The 19,218-nt window shown below is 41.4% G+C and overlaps 1 protein-coding gene across 12 annotated transcripts in view; it reads left to right on the top strand.

Annotated features, from left to right (window-relative positions):
• Window positions 1–19,218, top strand: part of PHLDB2 (pleckstrin homology like domain family B member 2) — a 231,972-nt gene that overhangs the window by 199,665 nt on the left and 13,089 nt on the right. For 7 of the 12 annotated variants that reach the window (XM_079766824.1, XM_079766819.1, XM_079766815.1 and 4 more), the window contains 5 exons: window positions 158–301; window positions 1,169–1,354; window positions 3,110–3,250; window positions 4,442–4,541; window positions 14,067–14,274. In XM_079766824.1, coding sequence (XP_079622950.1) covers window positions 158–301; window positions 1,169–1,354; window positions 3,110–3,250; window positions 4,442–4,541; window positions 14,067–14,274 — 779 coding nt within the window. The remainder of the gene's footprint in view (window positions 1–157; window positions 302–1,168; window positions 1,355–3,109; window positions 3,251–4,441; window positions 4,542–14,066; window positions 14,275–19,218) is intronic. The other 5 variants (XM_079766826.1, XM_079766825.1, XM_079766818.1 and 2 more) reach the window with 3 other exon arrangements.

Raw genomic sequence — 19,218 nt, 5'->3', positions numbered from 1 at the left:
TTTAATTGCTGATAACTCCCTGATGAAACATTTGATAATGCCACAGATATCTGGCTGTGCCGCTCTAAGCTAACTCCATTGTAATTAGAGCATTAATACTCTCGCATGCCTCAGCTTTTGCTTTCTTTGTGTTTAATTTCTAAATTCCTCCTTTTAGGGCTATATCAGTGTAAATGAAATTAATGAGCCATGTGGCAATTCCACGAGTCTATCCCCTTCCACTCAGTTCCCTGCTGACGCTGATGCTGTTGCCACTGGGCCTACCACAGCTGTGCTGGTGAGCCAGCCACAAAATAAAGAGGTGTGTTGGCATGACATTTCATTCATTCACTGCTTTCCTCAGGTCAGAAATTAACCCTGGTTAACTGAGAATGAGGGCACTGGTGACAAATACACGTCTGGTTGACCAGAGGGTCAAAGTGATACTGAGTTTGAAAAACATACCAATTTGGGGGTACTGCTCTACCAATTGTAATACAAGAAACCATGAAATATATGGGACAGAGTGGACTACTAGAAGTAAGTCCAAAAACATAAACTCTATATCTGAGTACTCTAACCTGATCTAGCTTTCTTAAAAAATCAAAATTCTTTCTAAAATTGTTGGTTTGAATCACCTTTCCAGTTTGATTTTGTTTTCTTTTCTTTCTTTCTTTTTTTTTTTAATCCTCACCAGAGGATATTCTTCCATTGATTTTAGAGAGAGTGGATGTGAGAGAAACACATTGATTGGTTGCTTACTGCATGAGCCCTGATCAGGGCCCAGGCCAGGGAGGGGCCTGCAGCCAAGGTACGTGCCCTTGATCAGAATCAAACCAGGACCCTTTGGTCCACAGGCCGACGCTCTGTCCACTGAGCCAAACTGGCTAGGGCAATTTTGTTTTCTGTTATATTTTGCAGTATGGAATTTTTTTTAGTGTTATGCATTTTTAAAACATCTGGAAAGGGGCAAATAATAATAAATGAAAATACCGTCTGCTGATCTAAGTTGCTTGCAGTTTGGGGTTTTCACTAGAGGCTAAATGGAAAGATACAGCCCATCATTTGTGATTTCTTGATTAAAATGTAAGAAAATGAGAACAATGAGGTTATTTATTTCATTTCTTTGTCATTATTCTTTCATTTTATATGGACACATGTATACTTTTTTTTTTTTTCCTCCATGAAGCAAAGATCATCTGTCTGTCCTGGATTTATGTTTCCTTCTACCCTTTCTCCTCATCCTGTCACTCAACCTCCATCAGCCCCTTGGCCTGAAGTCATGGCTCCGTCTGTCAATCCCTTCCCTTTAAATGACACACCTCCTCCTCTACCAGCTAAGAAACACAGAAGGCAGCAGCAGCAGGAGCAACAGGTAATTAGGAACTGGTGTTCAGAGCTTGTAAATCTTTCCTTCAACTTTTGCAAAGAAATTTCTTAAAAAGACAAGGCGCATAACTCCTTTGCTGATTTTCTTTTTAAAGGACATTTAGTGAGGTCTAAGGGTGTGGGGAGTGTTATAAGTTTGGGACCTTGACTGTCCTCTCCTAAGTTTTGATATGTTTGAGCTAATTCCATATCCTCATACATTAGTTTTCACTCAACCAAAATATTGCAACTTATCTTGGGTATTTTCAAAATAATGATTATTATTTCCATAAAATCCATGGTATAAAAGTTGCTGTGTCAACACACATTTTTTAAACATTATTGAAACCATAATAGACATCATTCCTTTACTCTGTGTCAAAATTTCCTAAACATTTTACAAATAAACTTCTCATTTCTCCCTTCAAATAATCCCATGAAATATGAATTAACTGCATATTGACATTTAGGGAACTGAGGCTCAGTATAGTAAATAGCTTATCCAGTGTCACCCAAGTAGTGTTTTGGGGCCATAGAACAACAGTTTTTATTGATCAGATTAAAAAATACATATTTGTTGTTCTTAATGTTGCCCTCCTTTTACTACATACAGTGCTTATGCATGCTCATGTTTTAAAAATCTATTATGAGCCTTCTTTAAATTATAATCAAATTTCTGTGTGAATTGGGCCCCAGAAGATCACAAGGATGCATAGACATTAGATCCCCGAAATAGGCAAGCCCTGCTGTGCTGTGCCCAGCCCTCACATTTCTTGAAGGTACCTTTGCTCTCTATTACCCTTTGTTAAAGGACTCTATCTCCCTACTACTTTTAGGTTAGTAAATATTAGCTACTATAAGTAGATAATGTTAAAGTAAAAATGCAGGTATATTTCATGATTGGTACATGTAAAGAAGAAGAAGGAATTTGGTAACTCAAATTTGCATTAATTTTTACATATTTCAAAAGCCCAAGCTTAGTGTAAAAATGATCAAACCTAAAGAAACTTTAACTAGGAAATAACTTCACTATTGAAGACTTTTTTTTTTTTTTGAGAGGCCAAGAAAATTTTGGATAAATGTCAAGTTGGCAAAATTTTGCCTTAGGAATCTGAAAGGAAAAAAAAAAAATAGTCAACAGGAGGATTTATTTTATTTTTTTTATGTGAAGGATTATTATAGGGGATTCTTGGCCAGGATCTTTTTTAAATAAAAAAGTAACCTAGAAGGATGCCTTTTATGGAAACGTTATGCTGATTTGGAGTGTGTTTATGTGATTGAAATATTATTCCAACTTTAAAACAGCTCCCCTGTTTACTTGCTCTTTCTCTTCGTCTTCTTCCTTCTCCCTTTTCTTGTTCTCCTCACACTGGGATCTGTGCCACCACACAGAACTGTCCAGACAGACCAGGGGAGAAACTGCTTACTTGCTTTGTCCACTGGCTGTTCCGCCATCCACATGGCGGCCATCATAATCATTTGTAAGTTGTCCTGAGGCCCCAAGGCAGCAGGCACTATGAGAGTGAAAGGTGGAGTTTTTTCCTTTTGTTTCTAGGTTCAGTAAGAAAATTCTGCTGCTGCCTGTGTATCTCACCAAATGCCAGCTAGCCCAAGTCTGTTAGTGAACACAAGTATGAGTTGGATATTAAAAAATTTTGTTAAAATTCCCAAACTTCTTGGTAAATGCATACTTCTTAATTTCTTCAGTGACCTGTTTCAATTAGTCAAGTTTTGCTATTCTGCTTTACATTTGCATTTAAAGCACTTTAGAAGCCTGGAAGAAAGGAAAAAACAGCATAAAGAAGGCCTCTATCTGAGTGACACTTTGCCTCGAAAGAAAAGCACTCCTTCCATATCCCCACACTTCAGCAGTGCTACTATGGGGAGAAGCACCGCCCCGAAGGTAGGACCTGGGGAGAACTGTGGGCTTCACATTCAGGGAGTCTTCTCGTCCTTATGTTGACAGATGCTCAAAGGTCCTTAAAGAAAATGCTAAATAATAAATCCTTAAGTTTGCTTGTCGGGCAGACATTATGGCTAAAATTGCATTTTCTGTCTCACTCCGAGGACATTTGGAATCGTATGCTCTGGGACCAAAGAACCTGGTCCAGGGTATTTTCTGCCACCACCACACAAAGTGGTAAGGTGGCATTCATGTGGCCGACTCCTGTGGCTACATCCCACATCTGGAAATTGGAAGATACAAGCTCTGGATTACAGGAATAATAGGACCAGGTTTTTATTGAGTCGTTTCTGAACCTGACCTTGGGCTAAGGGCTTTATGTGGATTGTCTTATTTTAAAACCCAGCAAGACTATTCAGTAGAGACACTAATGATGATCCTCATTGTACATATGGATAAACTGAGGTATAAAGGAGCTAAGTGACGAGCCCAAGTGCCCTCAGTTGGTTAGGCATGGAGCTGGAATATGAACCCGTGTGGTCCGATGCCTAAACCCTCATTCATGTTCTGCTGATACGCCCGAGGGGTCATTGCAGGAAGAGGAGGAAAGGCAGGTGACAAGGAGGCTCTGAGGGGACAGGCTTTGGGGCTCTTCCTTTGACCTTAAGAGCAATGTTGTTTTAAACCGGTGTCCTATTATATAAACTGGTGTTCCAAGAATATTTTACGTAAAGGATTTTGCTATTAAAGAGAGTGCTAGAACCACTGGAGGAGTTTATAGATTTCAGCCCACTAGGTAACTGGGGGAGGTGGAAGTTGGCGCCCGTGTCGCAGGGAAGGTCTGCTCTGTCCTGGTGCATGCCCTGCACGTTCCTGCCCCTGCATCTGCCCTCTGCTCCTTATGCATGCAGAACTTTGAGTTGCTCTCAATGGTGGTTTTGGAGAACAAGTGTTTCCCCTGTCTTTTGGAATTGCTGCCACTGGAGGAACCGCTGTGATGTGGAGACTTCCATGGAGCTCCTTGGGAGGGACAGCGACTGGTCTTTATCATTGAGCATCCACAAACGGGTTGGAAGACCTTCCTGTCCTGCCCTCTGTGCTTAGATAGGAGCCGTGGGACAGGGATGTGGCCGTGTCTGAAGGACCACTGGGCTTCAGTTTGCCTCAAGTGTTTCCTCCCGGTTCTCACAGGCTCACTTGCCCCTGGGACAGAGCAACAGCTGTGGCAGCGTGCTCCCTCACTCGCTGGCAACCATGACCAAAGACTCAGAATCTCGGAGGATGCTCAGAGGTATGTCACTTTAAAAATCAAATGGGATGTCTTTTGTTAAGCATAAGAATTATTCAGAGAGAGGGAGGGAGAGCAAGGTTGAGGATCATTAAAAGGGCAGCAAGCAAAGTCCTCAATTTTACTCTTAATGTGTCCCCTTTGGGGAAGGAATAGATAGATAGATAGATAGATAGATAGATAGATAGATAGATAGATAGATAGATAGATAGATATTGTTTGTACTAAGGTAACTTTTTCTATATACACATATGACTGGTATGTTTCAAATTTTGCACTTCATAAATTTATTAGTAATAATATTCTCAAACCAGAAATGCCCCTAGAGAATTGCTAACCTTTGCATTTTATAGGTAGAAAGAAAAGAGAGATCCTAAGTCACTCACCTGGTTTGTGGCTGAGCCACTGTGTTGAAACATGTGCTAAAGAGTCATTGAACTGACAGTAAATGGAGCACCAGTGGCCCAGGACAGAATTCCCCTATGCCTTTTAATGTGGTTTGAGCCTTTCTTCTAATGTGGTTGTTAGGTTTCAGGTAGACTTTGATTCTCAGAGTATTTTATTTCTTTGTAAAAATGCATTGCATTTATAACGGGGTTCTCAAATAGTCTTTGTGGGCTAGAAGAAATAACTGCAATACAGTTCCAACTGTGAGAGTCTTGTTGAGATTAGATTTATTGTGTTAACACAGTCGCTTAGGTCAACAACTTATATTGGCCCTTACCTTTTTTTTTAATGTTTTTATTGATTTCAGAGAGAGGAAGAGAGAGAGAGAGAGAGAAAGAGAGAGAGAGAGAGAGAGAGAGAAACATCAATGATGAGAGAGAATCATTGATTGGCTGCCTCCTGTACACACCCTACTGGGGATTGAGCCCAGGCATGTGCCCTGACCCAAAATTGAACTGTGATCTCCTGGTTCATGGGTCAATGCTCAACCACTGAGCCACATTGGTCTGGCTGGCTCTCACTTTTGAATAGGCAGGGTGCTAGAGACCAAGAATGCAAATGAATGGCATGATTCTCACCCTTGAAATGCTTATAGTCTAGTGAGGGAAAAAGACACATAACAGATAATTTCAATACAATGTGGTAAATGTGATGGAGGTGTGAAAGGATGTAAATTCGGAGGCTGATAGAGTGGTGGGCATGTGGCCCCTAACTGTATTCATGTACCAGTGGGATTGAATCTCTTCCCTCCAAGCAGGCTGGGATTCCATCCTGACTGCTCAGCCTCTCTGCCAATGGTATCAGGGGATAATCACCGGTTTTCTATCAGACAAAAAAAAAGGAAAAAAATATATACATTTTGGTATGTATATATATGTATGTATGTGTGGTGTGTATATGTATGTGTATAACTTTTGTATATATACATATATATCACTTGAATGAGGTTTGTTTGTTTTTTCTTTCTTTTTTTGTTTTGTTTTCTTTTGTTTTGTTAATCCTCATCAGAGGATACTTTTTCCATTGATTTTTAGAGAGAGTGGAAGGGAGGGGGAGAGACAGAGAGAGAAACAGCGATGTGAGAAAGACACATCGATTGGTTGCCTCCTGCACTCACCCTGACCCAGAATAGGGGATCAAGCCTGCAACCGAGGCAACGTGCCCTTGACCACAATCAAACCTGCATCCCTTCATTCTGAGGGCCGGTGCTCTAACTATTGAGCAAACGAGCTAGGGCTTGAGCGAGGTTTTTGAATCATTATTAGAAATTAGTTAATATTAATAGAGTCTGTAGTAATCAGAAGAGAGGTTTATAATGTATGATAGGTTTATGTTACATTTAAATAAAATACATTTGATTGAACTTCTGTTTCGTTTGTTAGTTTTATTTATTGATTTTTAGAAAGAGAAAGAGAGAGATGTCAATTTGTTGTTCCACTTATTTATCTTATGTATGTATTCATTGGTTGATTCTTGTATGTGCCCTGACCAGGGGTCAAACCTGCCACCTTGGCATATTGGGATGATGCTCTAACCAACTGAGCTGCCCAGCCAGGGCGTTTTTTTTTTTTTTTTTACAATAATTTCTGAAGCTAAAAAATAGCTCTTATGATTTATAAATAATAAACATAAAAGTACCATTTAGCTCTCATTTATTACTGTTCATTTGAGTCAGGTCTATTTTTTATTGAAGCATTTTTCTGCAATATTTATAGACTTCTTTTTAAATGTGTTTTTTCCCAGTGGCTGAAGACATCAAAGCTTGGATTGGCCCCAATACCATACTTTATTTTAAAAACATTTTTCTTAAAATAGAGAGTAAGGAAAACGAGACCTCTATACTACATGGATTTGTAAAAATAAGAGCAATTAACATTACCATGTAAGATGACCCTTGTGAGAATATGGTGAAACGAAGGGATGTTTCATCTCTAATTTTCTAATCTCTATTTTCCCCTCAAATAATGGGAATCCCTAAGCTACATTCATACAGGAGAATTGGTCTGATTCTCTTAGGTCACCTTAGGGAAGTGCCCTCTGTAAAATATACTGTCTTCGATCTTTCTGCTCTGATTCTTCGCTGGTGGTCTTTTGTACACCCGAGAAGACTGCGCTTCAGTCTTCCTACTGCAGCTAAAGTGGTGTTCCTTACAGCGTTTCTGTGGTGCTGAGACTGCGTCTGAGGAAATGGAGAAGCATCGTGTGTGTTGATCCAATTGCATGTGCTGTGTCTTGTGAGGCCAGCCTGTCTCCCGTGGCTCCCCGACGTGGAGGAGGAGGGGTTGGGGGCCACAGTTCTTAGAGCCACAGCAGACCTTAAATTTGGCAGGATTTTCTGTTGAGCCCATACTGGTGGCCCAGTGACCTGGAGAGTTGAATCACCATTTCATTTAGAATTGTTTCACGAGCACTAAAATAGAAGTAAAATTTTGTGGTTTTGAAAAAGTTTGAATCTAGCACGTTTTCATCAACTCAAATGTAATAGATCTTACAATTTTTGTTGGCTTACACAGTTAACTTAAATGAACTATGTTTTTTTGCTGTTTGCGCATCACGGATACATCAAGGACCATGGTGTAAGTATAAGCCATCCTGCAGTCAGCATTGTTTTAGTGGAACCAACAATGTGAGTCATGCAGACAAAGGTCCCTGAGGGCAGAGTTGAAAGCAGACAGCCCAGGAACTCGGCTCTTAAAGTTGTAATGGTTATTGGCTTTTGTACAACTTGTGAACTATTGCTTTGTGAGCTTTAGAATGAATGAAATCTTTGTCCTTTTGTCTTTTGTTTAATGCAGGAAAGTCCAAGAAAGGTATGACAACCTCCTTGTGTGGTGTTTTTGTTTCCAGCTAATAGCGAAAGGTCACTGTGAAGTCATCTTTAAGAAGTGATCAGAATTAAAACTGTACAATGGCAGATTTTTAGCCTGATGATTATTCCTTTTACACAATTGAGGAAAGTCGTTGCACCCTTGCAGGGTGCAGCTGCCATTCATTCACTGGCAGCTGCATGACCTTCTTTGTTTTGCTTTTTTTATGACAAGGACAGACCCTGCAGGAAGCACGAGTGCCTGGGAAGCATTGTTTTGTACGACTCAGGATCTAGATAAAGAAAAGAGTGGGTCTTGTTGTGTATATAGGCTAAGTGTAATTACTTACATGAGATTACTCCTTTATAAAGACCAGGTATAAATAAAGCAGGCTGCGTGGGAAGGTGGAAAAATTTAAAGGGCTCCTACTTAATCATTCCATTTTAAGACTATTTCATGCGAAAGACTTAGTGAAGAGTGAAGAACAGTTTAACTGGCTGGCCTGAATCAATAAAATGTAATTACTGTGGCTAGCTGAGAGAGATGTAGGATATTAGGGAACTGGGTTATACAATTTGATGGACACTGCTTCAAATAATTAAATGACATTTTACAAACCTTAGCCCTTAAAAACAATTTGTTACTGTCTGCCTGGGGGAAAAATGAACTGTTTTGTAGATATAATCTTGTTTTTATTCTCCCTATTTTTTGGTTGACTGATGTGTGTGAAAGATTTTTTTTTCCTTAAGAAATCTTTTTTGACTGTGTGCATGTATTATAAGCTTATTGTGTTTTTTAGCTTCTTGAGTTCTTCTCTGTAAACTCAGACTTAATCTAAAGATGTGAACATCTTGCCTTGTCAATCTGCTGTCGTCACTAACACCGACAATGACTGCATGTTGAAGTGTCGTATATTTTTCCTGTCCTCTGGTCATCCTTTTTGATCTTGTATCTTTTTCCCTTTCTCTGTCATTCTCTTCATTCCTGACTTGTCCTGTGCCTTCATCTTCCGGCTGTGGAATATGGTTAGGAAGAATGAATTTCTCAGCAGGTGAGCTATGAAAGGCTGAATTGCCAGAAATATGGATTGATTTTGTCCTCTTAAACCCAGGTTATAATTTTAAGTCATTTCTATATTAAGGCCTAGATAGTCTTTTAAAGTATATACACCACACATTTGGAAGATATGGGCAAGACTGTGTATCTCATAGTGGTCAGCTCACACAGGACTTCTCAGGTCCAGTTACCCAGAATTCACAGAGGCTGGCACTAAAAATAATAATAAGTGGACCTTGCACGTGCAGAATATTGGCTCTTTTTGGGCAGTGAAGAGAGTTGAGTTGTTTGGGGTCCTTGTATGTGCTACGCTTAGCGACTGACCTCAGATATCAGGTCTCACTTTATAAACCCCATAAAATACCCTTTCAAATAGCTTTTTCTGTCCAGATAGGAAGGATTTGAAGTATCTACAAGGCCCTTTTTAGATGCTGTCCACTGCTACATGTTATTCTTGCTGAATAACTTAAAACAAGCAGTCTCGGGGGCTGGAAAAGTCTTGTTTTTCCAATCCACTTACTTTATTTGGAAAGTAAATGCATTCCACTTCTTTACTTAGCCACTAATTTGGTTGCCGTTTATAGATGAGAACGTGAATTCATTGAGTGATTATTTCATGACATCCATATGCTAAGTAAATGGGGAATCTGTGATGAACAGAACGTAGTTGTGTCCTCTGTGCTACCTCACTGCACCAGCACCTCTCAGGCCTCCTACCAGGGTGCCCTCCCCCTCCTCTAATGAAAGTACCTACACCTTTGGCTGGCCAAGTCTGCCTGAATCCCAATACCAGCTCTTTGGAATCACCCTGGCACGATTCCAGGGCCACGGAGGAGAGCTCCATGGCCTTATTTGTAATAACAGGGGCAACTTGGTGTGTGTGTTTTTTTAATTGTTCAAGAAGGAGGAGACTAATCCAGGTGACAGGTGAGTCCATCGTGGTCAATAAAACACTGCCCGTTGGGAGAAATGAGAAGCTTCGTAACGTAGAACATTTCCATTCACATTGGGTTCGCAGGAAGCAAAAGTCCTGCATTGTGAAAGACATGCTCATTGGCAGCTGGCTTTTTCATTTAAGTTGCCTTGAAAATGTCAGGCTTATTTTACCACCTGAATGGTGGAAGGTTCTCTAAGACATAGAGCCAAACCTCAGCAAATAGTGGGGTGATCTGGGAAATTTACGTGCGCAATCCTTAAAATAGTGGGGTGATCTGGGAAATTTACGTGCGCAATCCTTAGCACAGTACACCTTCTCACACAGCTTTTCCTCATGCCTGCATCTGAAAATTTTGAATGATTTTAGCCTCACCTGAAGATACTAAGTTCATTTGCTTATTCTGTGATACTTTTTTTTTTTTGGAGGGGGCAGGAATCCTGGAAGATTTGAGGAGCAGGGCATGTGTTGTTTTAAGAAGAAATATACTCCCTTTCTGCTTTTCTAAGGAAGTGTTATTGCGTCACAGGGACTGACCTTTCCTCATTATGAAAAACTGGAGGCAAAGGGAAGGTTGAGGCGTGGCACACGTCATTGCCAAGCAGACAATTGCTGAATGTTTTCAATTACATGGCTGTCTTTTAGGGATTTATTTTTCATACTCAAACAAGGAAATGTCATCCATGTAGTTGGTGTCAATGTGGACCTTTTCTTTGACAACAAACCTTTTGAAAGCATAGGCAAGATACTTGTATGAACTTTTTAAATAATTTCTGGTGAGTTTTTTGTCCTCTTCCTTTTCCTAATGAATAATTTTTAAAAAAATTAAAAGGAGCAATTAGTAAATCAAAAAGTTCAAATATCAAAGGTAAATATTGAGTAATGAATTGTTTGCCTTATTTTTTTTAAAAGGCACATGCTCCACTCTCATGACTGTACTGGCTTCATTTAATGCTTTATGCATTAATCACTACAAGTAATGGTAATCTGCCTAAAATCTCATGGTTTGCATTTATATTTTTCATCTTACCTTACTGATATGTAGCTTTTACGTGTGTGTATGTGTGTGTGTGTGCGTGTGCGTGTGTGTGTGTGTTGGTATTTGTAATTTACTAGAGGCCTGATGCACGAAAATCATGCAAGAGTAGGCCTTCCTTCCCCTGGCTGCCAGCACCAGCTTCCCTCAGGCACTGGGACCCAGGCTTCCCTCGCAGCCCCAGCTTTGTCTGGAAGGACAACCGGGAGGATGTCCAGTCTAATTACCATATTATACTTTTATTATATAGGACTAGAGGCCTGGTGTATGAAAATTCATGCACTCGGGGGGAGGGGGGGTCTCTCAGCCCGGCCTGCACCCTCTCACAGTCCAGGACCCCTTGGGGGATGTCCACCTGCCAGCTTAGGCTCACTTCCCAGGGGATCAGGCCTAAGCTGGCAGTCAGACATCCCTCTGGCAGCCCAGGAGCCCTTGGGGGATGTCCAACTGCAGCTTAGGCCCACTCCCCGCCTAAGCTGCAGTTGGACATCCTTAGCGCTGCCATGGAGGCTCCCGCCACCACCGCTGCACTTGCAGCCATCAGCCCAACTTGTGGCTGAGTGAAGCTTCCTCTGTGAGAGCACACTGACCACCAGGGGGCAGCCTCTGCATTGAACGTCTGCCCCCTGGTGGTCAGTGCACATCATAGTGACCTGTCATTCCTGGTCGTTCTGCCCTTAGGGTCAATTTGCATATTACCCTTTTATTATTACGCTTTTATTATATAGGACTAGCCGCCCATTGCAGGAATACTCCTGCAAGAATAGGGCTTCCTGCAGCCTGAGCGAAGCTCCCACCCATCTCCGCTGCCTCGCTCCCACCCGTCTCCTCTGCCTCGCTCCCTCCCCTCTCCGCTGCCTCACTCCCTCCCACCTGTCTCCACTGCCTCGCTCCCTCCCACCCGTCTCCGCTGCCTCGCTCCCTCCCTCCCACCCGTCTCCTCTGCCTCGCTCCCTCCCGTCTCCTCTGCCTCGCTTCCACCCGTCTCCTCTGCCTCGCTTCCACCCGTCTCCTCTGCCTCGCTCCCTCCCACCCGTCTCCGCTGCCTCGCTCCCTCCCTCCCACCCATCTCCTCTGCCTCGCTCCCTCCCGTCTCTTCTGCCTCGCTTCCACCCGTCTCCTCTGCCTCGCTTCCACCCGTCTCCTCTGCCTCGCTCCCTCCCACCCGTCTCCGCTGCCTCGCTCCCTCCCTCCCACCCGTCTCCTCTGCCTCGCTCCCTCCCGTGTCCACTGCCTCGCTTCTACCCGTCTCCTCTGCCTTGCTCCCTCCCGTCTCCTCTGCCTCGCTCCCTCCCGTCTCCTCTGCCTCGCTCCCTCCCGTCTCCGCTGCCTCGCTCCCACCAGTCTCCACTGCCTCACTCCCTCCCGTCTCCTCTGCCTCGCTCCCTCCCACCCATCTCCTCTGCCTCGCTCCCTCCCACCCGTCTCCTCTGCCTCGCTCCCTCCCTTCTCCCCTGCCCCCCTGTTTCCCTCTTTTCTCCGCCTGCCCCGCTTGCTTACTTCTCTGCAGCTTTGCTCCCTTCTGCAGTGCTTGGCTTCCTTCTCCACTGTCTTCAGTCTTCGCTCTGCGCCTGGATATGCAAGTTAACTGCCATCTTGGTTGTGTTAATTTGCATATCGCTCTTGATTGGCTGGTGGGCGTGGCTGGTGGGCGTGGCTGGTGGGTGTAGCGGAGTGATGGTTAATTTGCATAGTACTGTTTTATTAGATAGGATAATTATAATTTATATTACAAAAACCTTTTTTCCAGAAGAGGCCTTATCTTAATTAACATATTTTCACTTAGATACCTAAAACTGTTCCAAATTTTAATGCGTCAAAACTCATAGAACTAAAATCACTCTATAGTAGCCTTTGGTGTGTGATGCTTTGCATCATGGAGGTAGCTCTGGTTTTAAATTGAAACGTTTAATCAACAGTGGAAGAAGCTGTTTGAAATCACTTGCCTTCTCTCACTCTCTTGCCCACTTTTTGGACATTTCATTGCCAATTAAAAGCCTCAGTGTAAGATAAACAGAGCACAAGGAAAGAGGCAAAATTCAAATGGGCCAATTGTAAGCTCTTAATAGGTCTGATAGTTTACTCAGGGAGAAAGAGATTGCAAACTACAGTACTGGCTAAAGCAAAGAATGAATAGAAGAATTTGTTTATCAGTATGACCCCTGCTTCCTGAGTGTATGGTACATAGTAATTGAAGGGAAAGAAAAACTCGGTTTATGATGCCCCAAATCAGCTACTACAGAACAAGCCGTAGCAATAACGCAAAGTAAAGCCAATGACCTAGTGCACAGCTGACCAGGCACCAGGGTAAGGAGAACACCTCTTAGTAATGGTACCTTTCCTGCTATTAATGTAGCTCCTACATTGTCTTGTGGTCAATATCACCAACTGACAGAAGGCTGGCGATTCAGATGGAAAAAGAAGACAGCTATAGCTACAGGCCCTCGAATAATGGTGTTTTGTTATAACATTGATGAGATGCCATAGAAACTTAACTCTTGTTTATATCAATTAGCCTGTGAGAAAACTGGTTTTCATATGGTTGTTTCACCACAGTTTCAAGAATCTATCGATGATGTTAGGACTTACTTTATGTACAGTAATGAGGCGGAGTACAACCATTGGAAGGATTGCTGATCTGAATATTTTAAATAAGTAATGGAAGACAAGGAAATTTTTTTTAAAAGAATGAGAAAAATGTACAGTTTGTCTCCTAACCAGATTGAAAGTATTAGTGATGATGAGTAAATGATAAGTTTCTCAAATCCTACACCTAGCTGATTCACCTGCTCTTTATGACCAGATCGGGTATCCCTTAAATATGAATATCATTGAAGAGGTGACTGCCTTAAGACCCTGCTGTTGCCTATCACTAGGAGTCATTTTACCCTGACGTGAACCCAGCTATTTTGAAAGGATTCAGCGCCATTCACTGTGTTTCTGTTTTGGTTTCCTTGTGTTTCTGTGTGTGCCGATAATATTAGTCTCACTTGTGCAGAGATGTGGGAATGGCATAGGAAAGTGTCAAGTGATCCACTGACAAAAAAAAAGATCACTCACAAGACCACTTCTTTGAATTTGGTGCTTGCACTGAGCATGATGCTGTTTCTTTGATCTTCTTGGCTTCAAAACAAATTAGACCAAGGGCCAAGTTTCATAGGCAGATGTTTTGGGTTGCTAGTTTGAGTCTTATAAGATCTAAGACTGAAAAATGAGGCACTGTAACATATTTATGGCTCTTTCCTTAGGGTATAATCACCAACAGATGAGTGAAGGACAAAGGCAGAAATCTTCTGAGTTTTACAACCGCACAGCATCTGAATCAAATGTCTACTTGAACAGTTTCCACTACCCAGATCACGGCTACAAGGACCAGGCCTTTGATACTTTGAGCCTAGACAGCTCTGATAGCATGGAGACCAGCATCTCTGCTTGCTCACCTGACAATATTTCTAGGTAAGATTTCTTTGTAGGTAAGGTGTCTGGTTGGGAGAAGGACCTGCTGGTTTCACAAAGTAAAGACATCAATTTGGGGCAATGTAGGTATGTATATGTACAAACCCAAGTTTCTGAGACATGAAGAGTCTGTAATGCAGAAAGAGGTTGGGTGTCATGGGGGTCTTTAAAGTAATTTCTTTGTATCCTGTGTGACTCAGCCAGTCAGACATCATATAGTTCATCTTTCTTCATTGTTCACATTTGAGTTCACATGTATACTGTGCTTCAAAATCGTTTTGCTTCTGTTGGTTGACTCTAAGCTAGAGTCAACTTCATTAGGACTGCTTTTGATTAAATAAAGAAATAATCTCCAACAACAGAGTAAGAACTTTGAAGGATTTCTTACCCTTGTGTTTCATTAAAAGGGAGGCTTTAGCTGTTCTGCATATTGAAATTTTTGTAAGGATTTAACCATTCACATTTGTGTTTATACTTTGAGGCAAACAAAGGTGTTTTCATGGAATTATGGCTAAAGGCACACATAAGACATAGATCTAATCATGATACCCTTTCTCTTCAAAAGCTTTGATGATGCCCTACTACCTTTTGAATAAAGTAAGACCCCAGAACATGGCATTCTATATTCAGGCCCATTCATTCTCTTCTCCTGAATGCACCTCATAGAACTTCGTATTATTAATTGAAAGGGTGATGAATTCTCAGATCTCTGTGCCTTTAACCATCTTGGTCCTTGCCCTGGAATTGTGTAGTTTGTTCATTCATTCATTTATAGGCTCCTTCATTCCACAAAAACACGTGGATTGCTGTACAGTCAGCAGCGGGCTAGAGTCGGCTCATACTGGCTGGCAAGTGCCAAATGTGCACATCTTCTCCTAACTCTGCAATCAGTGATGTCATGTTGGAAGTTTGAGATTGGCAATGGTGGGAATATACATTCCACATAAATCAACAATTGCTACACATCAGGGTTTTTGTTTTCCTCCAGAGTGCTAGAACACCAGCACACCACTGTCTGTAGTCAGTTCATGCTTTCATTTGTTTTATTCACTCAACCTGTACATACTGAGCACTGATCTTGTCTGGCCTTACAAAATATCTATTCCATCATCATTGCCTCACTCCCATCTGACCTGGAGAAATTCTCCTCATCCTTCAAGTTCAAACTAAAGTTGGAAACTCATATGAAAAATTTCCTTCAGGACTTTTTCTTCTGTATTTCCATTGCACTAGCTATTTTTCTTCTATTATATCACCGAGCCCATTGCAGTACAAATTTTTTCTTCAGTAATTAATGGGTGAAATACTCAATGTCAAAGAAGATGTCTAATCATCTTTCACTTTCCACACCCAGTAGAGATACTGATGTATAGTAGGCATTCTATAAGTGTTAGCTAAACAACTACCTCAGGATGAAATAAAATGGAAATATTTTCAATTTTGACATTTTTCTGTGTTTGATCTAGTTAGTTAATTGGCTGAGAAGCATTATGATTTAAACCAAAAAGAAATCCAATATTCAATAAACATTAATTGAGCATTTATGTGTCTCAAAAGAAAATGACTAGTTGGATAGCTGCCATCAAACAAGTTTTCCTTTATTGGGATGAAGCCTCAGGCTGGGAACAGGAGTACTTGTGCCACTTAAAGCAGACCTCAGACTTCTCTCGGCCCTGATTTGCTAGTCTGTGAAATGGAGGGCTTGATTCTTGAATACAAGGAAAGAACGGCTTTTTAAATATTTTGATGGAAAATTGCCATCATCTGAACATAATTTCATTCTTTACAACGGTTTCAATAATTTATTCCCCCCTCAAAAAAAGTATAAAAATAAAAAAGAGTGACAAAGGCAGAAGGAAAGACTATTAGCAAGTTATACTTAGCGTTTGGGTTAGTTAGTGTTTCATAAATGAAAAGAATATGAGAGAGCCAATTGTAACCAGACATTGTAGCCAGGAAATTTGGGGGGAGAAGGGGAAGAAGGGAAGGACAGATACTATAGTCTGTAATAAATAGAGTATAGTGTATTTTAATTCTGGCATTAATGGGCAAAATATTAATATTACTGGATATATCCTATCAGGAAAAAAAAAAGGCATTCCTGGGAAAAACATAAAAGCAACCATAATTCTATTACTGCTTGTCACATGGAAATGACCCAAATTTAAGGAGGGAATTATGTAATAATAATGAATAAAGATATTATTTTTTGCTGCCATTATTATTTAATGTTAGAAGGTTTAGTATTTCACTTTATTCAATACTAGAGGCCTGGTGCATGGATTTATGCACTGGTGGGGTCCCTCAGCCTGGCCTGCAGGGATCGGGCCGAAACTGGCTCTCCGACATCTCCCGAGGGGTCCCGGATTGCAAGAGCACACAGGCCAGGCAGATGCTCCGACCCGTAGATTAGCTTACTGCTGGGGTCCAGCCAATTGAGACTGAGCGAGATGTGCTGGACATGCGCTGGAGCCCTCCCGCGATCCCTTCCCAGCTGGCCAACATCCTGTGTCCCTCCCCAGCCCCGATCAGTGGGGTCCCTTGGCCTGGCCTGTGTACCAGGCTGGTTTCGGCCCGATCCCCACTGGCCAGGCCAAGGGACCCCACCGGTGCACGAATCCATGCTCTAGGCCTCTAGTATGCATATAAGATCTTTGGTTAATCTCTTCCTGCCCTTCCCTCTCCCTCTGAGATTCATCACTCTGTTCCATGTTTCCATGCCTGTGGTTTCTGCTCCTGCATTGAGTGTCTGCCCTCTGGTGGTCAGTATGCGTCATAGCTACCAGTCAGCCGGTAAGCCAGTCACTTAGGCTTTTATATATATAGATTAGAAGATGCAGTATTTCATTTAAAAAATATATAACATGACTATTTTGAGGAAGACACATGAGTGTGTGGATCATTGGGCATCAAGCTATCTCTCGCCTGAAGGTGCTCAGGTAGTCCCTGTGGTCCTGGTGAGGGTGTTGGAGCCATGCCAGTGGGAGCTGACATTCTCAGGACAGAAATCCTAGAGCTTTGAGTAGTTATTCATAAATAACTGTTGTCCAATGTAAACTGACCAGACCAATTCGATGTGGTGTTTTTGAATAACAGGACCCAAACAAAAGTCAGTAACTCAGCAACTATTATATAATGATGATAGGGGAATAAAAGTTGGACATTAAAACAGAGAATACAAAATGCAGCAGTTTAGTTTCCCAATGTAGTAATCATAGAGGGACTACCCATGTTTCTTTGGCACTTTGTACTTAGTTGTTATTTTGAAAACATCAGACTACTCTCCCCTCTCCCTTAATAATTGTGAACATATTATAACAATATTCCTATGATGAATTCTTGAAAGCCTGACCTTTTCTTTTTTTCTTTTTGAGCCATCTTTTTTTATTGATTTCAGAGAGGAAGGGAGAGGGAGAGAGAAATAGAAACATCTATGATGAGAATCATTGATCGGCTGCCTCCTGCACGACCCCTACTGGGGATCGAGCCCACAACCCAGGCATGTGCCCTTGACCTTAATCGAACCCGGGACCCTTCGGTCTGCAGCCCGACGCTCTATCCACTGAGCCAAACCAGCTGGGGCTGAGCCATCTTTAATAAATAAATACACTCTAAGGGTTTTTCCTTTCTTGATGTTTTATTCTTCTTCTGTTTTCTCTTCCCCTCTTCTTTCCCTTCAAAATTAGAAGTAAATATGCATCCTTCCAAATAATCACTCCCCACCCCATCTCTCATACTTAACTGAGGTCAACAACTGCAGCGCAGCAGTGAGTACAGGAAATGACCTAAAAAGGGGTCACTTCAATTATATTTACCACGCATTACAAGTTCAGATCGACGAACACTTAAGTACGGTGACCAGCAAAACCTTAATGTATTTTTATTTGCTCATTCGGTTGCTTTTTCTTAGAATGGTTTCCAAGGGTTGAAAGCAAGAATGTTCCCACTGAACATGCCGCATTAAGAAAACAGCATCATTGCAGAGTGACCATTCCTGGCAGGTAGTTACGTGTGGCCGCCGTCATTTTCCATAGTTCCTGCACACAGAACTGACCTGGCAGTGCTAGCAGTTGTGGGTAACCAGTCACTAGTCAGCAATTACTCACAGCGTTTATTTAATTATTCTGTCAGATCCTCTGAAGGTCAAAAAATGGAAGCCAGAGTAGAAGATGCCTAGAAAAGGTCTAGCAGACAAGGGAGAGAAAAACAAGCATGTCTCCTCTGTGCCACCATCTACCTTTAAAAAAATCCATGCCACCCTAGGATAAGCTCACACCCATTGTTATGGTGGAAAATCAAGGATAAACATGAGGAAAGTGGGTAATAGCAACTAATGTTTGGAATGTGTGTTACGACAGGACTTCCTTAATGGGAACTCTGTGAAGATAGGTGGAAAGAAGAATAAAGGTGGAAAGAAGAATAAATTTTTCTCATTTAAAAATTTTTAAAATTATGTATTAAAATACCCTGAAATAATACACATTTTAAAAAGGTAATTGCATGCTGAAATTCTAGTGACATAAACATAGTCTTGTGGTTTATTATGTCACAAAAAGCCATTTGTAGAATTACAGAATTCCTCAGACTTGTGGGTACATTTGCCCTTCAGTTTTTGTTGAGACATCATTTTTGCATCTACCAGAGAGTTACTTGAGTCAGACAATGTTTTTGCTTTTTCAGCATTCTTACTACACTATAAACAAACATGGAGCTAAGAAAGCAAGTCTTGGTCTTAGAAAACAGTAACTGAGAATTGATTCTGCAAAAAATCTCTATTCTGCTAGAATTACTGATTGTCTTATAGAATGTAGTGTTCTAAATAGCTCCTATAGTAATACAATATTATTACTATTGCCATTATTAACTTACTAAGTTCTGATTCTATGCTCATATTTTTTAGGAAATGTTGAGGAAGCTGATTGCTCTCGATAGCTTATATACCAG

The sequence above is a fragment of the Cnephaeus nilssonii genome (genome assembly GCF_951640355.1).
Source record: "Cnephaeus nilssonii genome assembly, chromosome: 3".
Classification (NCBI taxonomy): Eukaryota; Metazoa; Chordata; class Mammalia; order Chiroptera; family Vespertilionidae; genus Cnephaeus; species Cnephaeus nilssonii.
The sequence above is the reverse complement of the archived record's forward strand: the minus strand, read 5'-3'. Positions and strand labels throughout refer to the sequence as shown.